The 9,125-nt window shown below is 34.4% G+C and overlaps 1 protein-coding gene across 1 annotated transcript in view; it reads right to left on the bottom strand.

Moving 5' to 3' along the window:
• LOC109854749 overlaps positions 1–9,125 on the bottom strand; it is a 35,351-nt gene that overhangs the window by 12,651 nt on the left and 13,575 nt on the right. The window contains exons 3-4 of the mRNA XM_020428171.1: positions 1,113–1,424; positions 462–692 (exon numbers count right to left, since the gene is read on the bottom strand). Coding sequence (XP_020283760.1) covers positions 462–692; positions 1,113–1,424 — 543 coding nt within the window. The remainder of the gene's footprint in view (positions 1–461; positions 693–1,112; positions 1,425–9,125) is intronic.

The raw sequence follows: 9,125 nt of genomic DNA, 5'->3' as shown, positions 1-9,125 counted from the left end.
AAATATAAAGAAATTATAAAGAAATATAATATAATTATATTTCTTTATAATTATATTATTTATATATAATTATAAAGAAATTTCAATATAATCAATATGTGATATTTCAATATCACATATTGATTATATTGAAATTATATAATATTATATTAAAATTATATAAACTATATTAATATATAATAAAAAGCCTCTATAGAAAAACATATATATCTCACTATCAAAAAAGAATATATTCTTAAATAAAGAATATATTCTTATTCCAGAAGAATATCATCTAAAATCTTTAAGAAAATTTTTTAAGTATAAAATCTTCTACTTACGAGAATATAATTTTTTCGGTGATAAAATTGATGGTTTTTTGTCTCAAGTTGTAGTAAAAAATTTGTTTCTGGTGCGAAATAAAAAATGAAATTTTTTACTCTAAAATCGCTGGAAATTAAACAATTGAATGTCCTGTGTACCGTGATTAGTGTTGACAATGCTGAGCTTAGCGGGTTTGGTGCTGGTGAAAGGATCGCTCGTGGAAGTTCTCGCCGCACAGGTCCAGTATCCCGTCTGCTCGTGTTTGGTGCTCGAGAATCTCACGGAGCAATCGTTGCTGTTGTTCCCGAACGAAGGAAATTGTCGTACCGGCAACGGACGGGTCGTGGGAGTCGCCGTGCTCGCGATCGTGGTCGTCGAGATCGCCGTGGCTGAAAATCACCGGGGAATAGATATTCGAGCGAGAATACCGCCGATATGCATATTCAGCGCGAGCTATTGCAGAAAATTATGAATAATGTCCGCGCGCATATCGAGCGCGGAGAAAGATAAGTAATCGAAGACCGTCTATTAAAAAAAAAAAAAATAGTTATTGCGCGCGAAAACGTGACGTAAAAATTTCGAAAAATTTCTTATACAAATCGAAGATTCCAAATTGAGAAGAGATTTTGACAAACTTTGCTGTGCGAAGACACTCTCGTAGGATGCGACAATCGATCTTTTTTTTAAATATTAATTAATCGCGAATTAAATTAAATCGCGCGAATGTCAAATCGAATTGAACGCTGATTGAGGGCTGATTGATCGCGAAAAAAAAAAAAAGAAACAATGTTACGTAGTTTCGCGCTCACTCGTAGAAACCGGCGGGCTTTCACTGACGTCCGGAAGCGGCAGGTGAACCGGCGTTAATGGCTGCCAGGACCACTGGCATTCGGCCACAGGATTGGCCGTTCGGCATGCCAACAGCACGGACGAGCCCAGTTCGGTTTCCGTGTGCTCCGGAACGTCGACGAACACCAATGACAGCGGTGGCGGCGGCTTCGTACCCGGCATTATGTCGTCCATCGAGTGACCTTCCGCCTCGGGAACGACGGTCGCTTCTGAGACATTTCCGGTTTCTCCGATCGTGCTCGTCTCAACGAGCTCATCGGCCACAGGAACACCTGGTGAATCAATAAAAATTGCAAAGTAAATTTGCGAGTGTGCGTTTTGAGTTAAAAATTAATATTATCGATTTAATAAAAATAGAATGTTGAGAATTCAGAAGCTTCTAAACGTCTCAAAGTTAGAAATAAAATTGTCGCTGGGGATCAAAAATAAGAGAGCTATATGATGGAGAAACTGAGATTCGGAAAACAAAAATCGCGCGCGACGGGAATCGAAAGTCGGCAGTCGGAAAGCCGACGCGACCACACGACGTCGCGAAGAACTTCGAGCGAAACGGATATGTGGGACACGTCGGGCAGGAAGCTAACGACAAGTCACGTAGACAATCGCCTTGCGTCGCGCGTCTGTCACCATGTGCAGATAGAATCAGGGTCGGATCGATAGTTCGACTCAAATAGTTTATTACAGTCGTCCGCGGATCTTCGAAAAACACATCAGCAGGTTTTACTTTTCGCGCGTATCGCGCGATACCATTTGTATTTGCAGAACCGAAGAAACTTTGGCGTTGCGCAAGAATCGTCGCCGACGAGGCCGCGTTCTATCTATATTGCGCACATGTGTTACAAACGTAATTTGCATTAATATGTCACCAACGATGATTATTCTAAAAACACATACATATATAAAAGATCTAGAAAAACAAATAGTATAAAGCACCGAGTAAATTTTATAATTCTATAAACACACAAAAGAAAGAGAGAGAGAGAATATAAGATAATTATGTATTTTTAATAAGAGCAATGTGTTTTTTTATAAATTTATTAGTGAAGCAAATCCACTTTTGATCTAATGAATTTTAAGGCTTAAAGTTACATACACCGAAAAAATTGTATTCTTGTTTTGAGAATATCCCACTTACTTTAAGTATATTTTATACTAAAATAGGCGCCAAGAAGAGTTTCTTATTTTAAGAGGAAAATCCTCTAAATAGTAATATTGATAAGATAATATACTGATTAGAATATAAAGAGCCTCTATGGAAAAACATATATATCTTACTATCGAAAAAGACTATATTCTTAAATTAAGAATATATTCTTAATATTTCAGAAGAATATCATTTAAGATCTTTATAAGAAGATTTTTTAAGTATAAAATCTTCTACTTACGAGAATATAATGTTTTCGGTGTACTAAAACAGAGAATCAAATTTATTTTAAGAAATACACTTATATGTAACAAATATCGATTGTTAATTTCTGTTGCTGTAAACACATATCAACAATATAATAAAAGAAGTCGCGCAATGTCAGCTGTTACACCGAAAAAAATTGTATTCTTGTTTTGAGGAGAGATATCCCACTTACTTTAAGTATATTTTATACTAAAATAGGCGCCAATAAGAGTTTCTTATTTTAAGAGGAAAATCCTCTAAATAGTAATATTGATAAGAATATATACTGATTAGAATATAAAAAGCCTCTACACAGAAAAACATATATATCTCACTATCGAAAAAGACTATATTCTTAAATAAAGAATATATTCTTAAATGAAAAATATATTCTTAAATAAAGAATATATTCTTAATTTCAGAAGAATATCATCTAAAATCTTTGAAAAGATTTTTTAAGTATAAAATCTTCTACTTACGAGAATATAATTTTTTCGGTGTACACTTCCAAGTTTTAAATCGCAGAATTAAAAAATTTTCAAATATCGTAAAAGACCCAATTACCGTCACCTGTCCAATTACTGTCACCCTGAGCTATTTTATTTAAAATATTAAATAAATCCTAAAAAGTTATGCATGAAAACAATCTAACATAGAATTTTAAGTGCAATTAATATAATAAAAAATCCAGCACTCAACATTCTTGTTCTCATTTCTTTCATTTTAGGGGGTGACGGTAATAGCTCTCTCGCATCGTTCTTTTTTAATTATTAAATTTATAAATAAAAATAGAGATTTTGAGAGGCGGTATTATTTTGTTTCTTATATCAGAGACATCGAATAATACCAGATAAGAAGAAAAACACGTGTTTTTGATCAATAAATAGTAAAAACAATTCGCTAACGCCAGAGTTTATTATCCAGGTGACAGTAATTGGGTCTTTTACCCTACATATATAAAAGATCTAAGAAAAAAATAGTATAAAGCACCAAGTAAGTTTTATAATTCTATAAACACACAAAAGAAAGAGAGAGAGAGAGAATATAAAATAATTATGTATTTTTAATAAGAGAAATGTGTTTTTTTATAAATTTATTAGTAAAGCAAATCCAATTTTAATCTAATGAATTTTAAGACTTAAAGTTACGTACACTTCCAAGTTTTGAATCGCAGAATTAAAAAATTTTCAAATATATAAATGATGAGATGGGTGTAGTCAGCTTCAAATTTTTTAAAAATAAATAATATATGAAGTCATTAATATTATTTATTAAATATTATTTAATAATAATTAATATTATTTATTAAATAATATTTAATAAGTAATAATGCAATATTATTTAATAAATAATATTAATTTATAATATTATTTATTATTTATTAAAACAATGGCTGTTTGAAGCAAAACACTGATGATGATGTGTATGTAATGGCGTGTTACTTTATTTAAGTAACCTAATATTAACGTTTTCGACCTTCGAATTAGGCCTTTTTCAATATAAGTAAAAAATAGTGGTGTTCATCACATGCGCGTGGACATGGATATTTAAAGTTCTTGAAACAAACTTGACACAACTTCGCATAATTACGCTCACCGAGTTACAAAGTAACTGGAGTAACTTAGTTTTCTTAAATAAAGTAACACGCCATTACATACACATTATCATCAGTGTTTTGCTTCAAACAGCCATTGTTAATGACTTTTAATATTATTTATTTTTCAAATATAGTTTTTTTTTTTTAACGAGCCTCCAATAATGATTTTTTTAATCACCGTTCATCGGTGATTATCGAAAGAAGAGACGCCCCTGTGCGTCACCGCGCGCGATCGCACACTTTCTACATGACGAGTATGTAGTACGTATATACAATTACACATTCGCGCCCGAAGTTGGTCCTTGGTGTATTGTAGCGTAACGTTTAAAGCCGCGGGACTTTACTTTTGAAGCCGCCGATCCGCCGCCGTCCTCAAGAGACAAACGCGGAGTTGGTCGCTGACACTGGAAGGTCGTTTCCACTTTACATTGACATACTGATGCGGCGGCGTGTGTGTGCGTTTTACGGGCGTTACGTGCGGCGATTGACTTCTGTCAAAGCAGCCGAGGATTCCTTTGATGTCGCAATCGCGTTGCAACAAATTATCGTAACAGCCCCGCAATTCCGCGCGCGACAACACTTTTTTTTTCTCAAATAGTATAATAGGTGCGGAAAAACTGGTGTGCATATGTTTTTGATCTTTTAATTTCCGATTTTCGTTTTTAAACCATTACGATATCTTCGTACCGTTTCTGGATATTTGTGAATTAAACGAACGCGAAATTTAAGTTCCCCATTTTCGACAAACGCGATATCGCGCGTTATATTGTATCCCCGTTTTTCTAATTTACACCACGTCTATCTTTCTCGTTCGTTTTAATTTAAAAATCAACGCGGGGGAGGGGGGGGGCAAGCGAGTTGGAATTTTCAAACCGAGGAAGCGAGCTTATTCCGTCGCGAGTTATGACCTAGACTTTCTTACACTTTCTTTGTCACGCAAATACGCGCCGCGCGTCTCTCAGCGAGAGGAGTTTGTTTTTTTTATTGCCTGATAATCAGAGGTCTCTCCAGATCGAATTACATACATACCTACCGTCCGAATGGGTTTTTCGGGAGGGGGCGAGAGATTAAGAGACACGGCCGTGACAAATGCGACAATGGAATCTCGTCCCGAGAGAGACCATGAAGCATAGATGTGAGGTAAGAAGCGTGTAGCCGAGCGAAATCGATCTCGGCCGAGAAAGATCAAGAGAGACCATCGTATGGCAAGAATTTTGCTCCGTAATTAAAATCGCAACCTGTGACGGCCGTTGACCCCCCCCCCCGTAAGCGGGGGGGAACATCGATCGCGCGATCCGGTCGATTCGATTTCGTCCTCCGATTAATTGATTCGCTCCGCTCATTTTTGCGGCACGCAATGACGGTCACGACGGATAATGGCCAAAGAGAAGATACGCCAAGATAGATGATGAAATCATTATATAAGGTAAAAATTTTCTAACACAGAAAAAATATAAATTTGCCACGCGCAGAAAATCGTTCAAACAAACGCAAATCGTTGAGATGACGCGTGACTCGGGAATTCGTTTGCGTTTTTAAGTAATTTAAGGTGTTACCCTCCACGTCCCTGCGAACGCGGGGGAGCGGAGATAGTTCTATCTCACTCCAATTAAGGAAATGGTAACGTCGATCTTTCTCATACTTAATCATAAAATCGCTCGTTTTCTGTGTTACTTTAATTATTACTGAAAAACTGTACAGGCGTCTGATTTTTCACACATATTTTCGTTGTGGTTTAAAGAAGCTGTGGTAATATTTTTAGACAAATCTGAAAATTTGAACTCTAGATATTTAGGTAAATGCACGTGATTTCCTCATTCTCCCTATCACTTCCGTGTTAAATCGTGCGAAACTCGTTTTCGATTTTCTCAAAAACGGTAAAAAAATGTGAAAAAATTCAGGGATTCATAGATCAGGTTTTTAAACATTGTGCAAAAGTTTAAAGTAAAACTGAAAATTAGAAAACAATCGAGGGTGATACCTTAACTATCCACACGTGAGTGTATTCTTTCACCGAAACAATTATATTCTCGTAAGTAGAAGATTTTATGCTTAAACAATCTTCTTAAAGATTTTAGATGATATTCTTCTGAAATTAAGAATATATTCTTTATTTAAGAATATAGTCTTTTTCGATAGTGAGATGTTTTTTTTTTTAATAATTAAAAATAATATAAGTAAAATTATTATTATACTGTATTAGTTTACATTTCATTATAAGAATAATAATTAAAAAGAATATAATAATAGATATAGATTATGATCATTAAAAATAAAAAATTAAACGTAGGTAATATGTATGAGACACTTTAAAATGTAATAAAAATNAAATTATTTAAAAAATCTTACAAAATATCGTTATTAATGCAAAAGATATATAGATTACGTACTGATTATATATATATATAAATCTAATTAGTATATATTCTATTAGTATATATTCTAATCAGTATATATTCTTATCAATATATCTATTTAGAGGATTTTCCTCTTAAAATAAGAAACTCTTCTTGGCGCCTATTTTAGTATGAAATATACTTAAAGTAAGTGGGATATCCTCAAAACAAGAATACAATTTTTTTCGTTGTAACAGCTGACATTGCGCGACTTCTTTTATTATATTGTTAATATGTGTTTACAGCAAGAGAAATTAACAATCGATATTTGTTACATATAAGAGTATTTCTTAAAATAAATTTAATTATCTGTTTTAGTACACCGAAAAAATTATATTCTCGTAAGTAGATTTTATACTTAAAAAATCTTCTTAAAGATTTTAGATGATAATTCTTCTGAAATTATATAAGAATATATTCTTTATTTAAAAATATATTCTTAATTTAAGAATATAATCTTTTTTGATAGTGAGATATATATGTTTTTCTATAGAGGCTTTTTATATTCTAATCAGTATATATTCTTATCAATATTACTATTTAGAGGATTTTCCTCTTAAAATAAGAAACTCTTCTTGGCGCCTATTTTAAGTATAAAATATACTTAAAGTAAGTGGGATATCTCTCCTCAAAACAAGAATACAATTTTTTCGGTGTTTCGTCATTATTGTTGTTTGACGTGATATTTATAATAAGCGCGCATGACGCGAAGAAAAAAATTAACTAATTGTTACGATATAGAACGCAGGTATAAATATTACGACTTAAACGTAACGTAGCTTTCTTATTCCTTCGAAGATATAACGCCTCTCGTTATTGCAAGCGCGCGTTACATCATGCCGCTTGTGTGCTGCAAGATAACCGCACCTTTCCGACGAAGTCTTTCATTGGCCTAACTGCAAACGAAATTCTTCGAGGAAGCGTCAACCTACACAACAACACTTCCCAGAAGATTCGAAATATATTCGGCCTCTAGACTCGAGAGAGATATTTATTTATCAATAGGAAATTATTCGAATTCTTCAAATACCGAATTAAGTAAGTGGGTAATTTATCAAGAGACACACGGTATATAGACGCCACAATTTTGTCTTTTCATAAGCGAGAGACGGAATATATCCTCACGTATACGTAGTGGACTCGAACGGGTTTAAATTAGAGAGTACCGCACACGAACGTATCTTCATTTATTATGCAACGTTGATCACATCGGAAGAGATCATCACATCAGAGAATTAGTTGTTCCAATTTTTATTTGCACAATTAGAGAAACAATATATTCTTTCCCGTCCTTTTTCATTTGAAGATACTCTTCTCGGGGATCTTATTAATTAATTTCCGGTTTCTCTTCTTCGCGATCAATCCCGGAAATGCGCGCGACTGATCGCGTCAGCTCTCTGGTTTCCGCTGTCGGCGTATCGACTCGCCGCGAATATTAATCGATCGCATCGTTGCTAATCGAACTCGGAGATTCATTGCCATATCGCATCCGCGAGATTATTAGATTCACCGGGTTTCGCACCCGCACGTCTCATTCGCTATTCTTCTTTATCAAATATGCATTATGTGTTCCGGAGCGTGTCTCACGTACGTACACGAACGTCATCGGTCGTAAATTAATCTTCGTATGACTAATAGCAATTATTCCGCGAAGTTCGTAAAACGAGATTATATCCGTTGTACCTCTCCTTCTCTATTTTTTTTTATTCATAACGAACATGCAGTTTATGTTTTTAAAAGTAAATATTATTTTTCAATTCATCATTATCACTATTTTCGTCTTGTAATTGTTTTTAATTTTGCGCGCGTGACGCTAGGTCAAGCGATTCTTTACATATTTCTACGGCATTTTTGTCTCTCATCGGCTGAGTAATTAATTAATTACTATCTCTCTTTCCGTCTCTCTCTCCCTCTCTGTCTTTCTCTTCATGCACGGCTGGCTTCGCGTCGAGAGGTATGTGCACGTCCGTTTTTTTTTTTTTTTTTTTTTTATATTTGCACGCGACGGTGACGACGTCGACGCCTTGAAAACCTGAGAATTCCGTAAACGGTGAGGCGCATACGTCGTCTGACGTGAGAGAGCTCTGATCGTGTCAAGGATATGCAGGAATGTGCATCCTTCGTCCGCGCAGGACTCGGCTTGTATGTTATCTCATTCGTTATTCTCGAGCGCGCAAACGCAATTTTTTTCCGAAGAAGAGATACGCGTTGTAAAATACACACCGCGGGTTTTTAATTCCGCGTTTTTTTACTCATTCATTTTATTTTATTCATTCACTCATTTACCGCTTTCGAAATGTAGAAACAGAAGAAGAAATCAAATATTTGCGCATTATCGAAAGTAATTAAAACGCATTCTTATTTATACAAAATAGTTTAACACAATTCGAGCGTATAAATAAATTCGAACAAAATCGTATAGAGATACTTTGTGTCGTTGCACCGAAAAAATTGTATTCTTGTTTTGAGGATATCCCACTTACTTTAAGTATATTTTATGCTAAAATAGGCGCCAAGAAGAGTTTCTTATTTTAAGAGGAAAATCCTCTAAATAGTAATATTGATAAGAATATATACTGATTAGAATATA

Source organism: Pseudomyrmex gracilis, unplaced genomic scaffold (genome assembly GCF_002006095.1).
Source record: "Pseudomyrmex gracilis isolate BER0280 unplaced genomic scaffold, ASM200609v1 scaffold_73, whole genome shotgun sequence".
Lineage (NCBI taxonomy): Eukaryota > Metazoa > Arthropoda > Insecta > Hymenoptera > Formicidae > Pseudomyrmex > Pseudomyrmex gracilis.
Note: the sequence above shows the minus strand (reverse complement) of the source record. Positions and strands in the feature narration are given on the sequence as shown.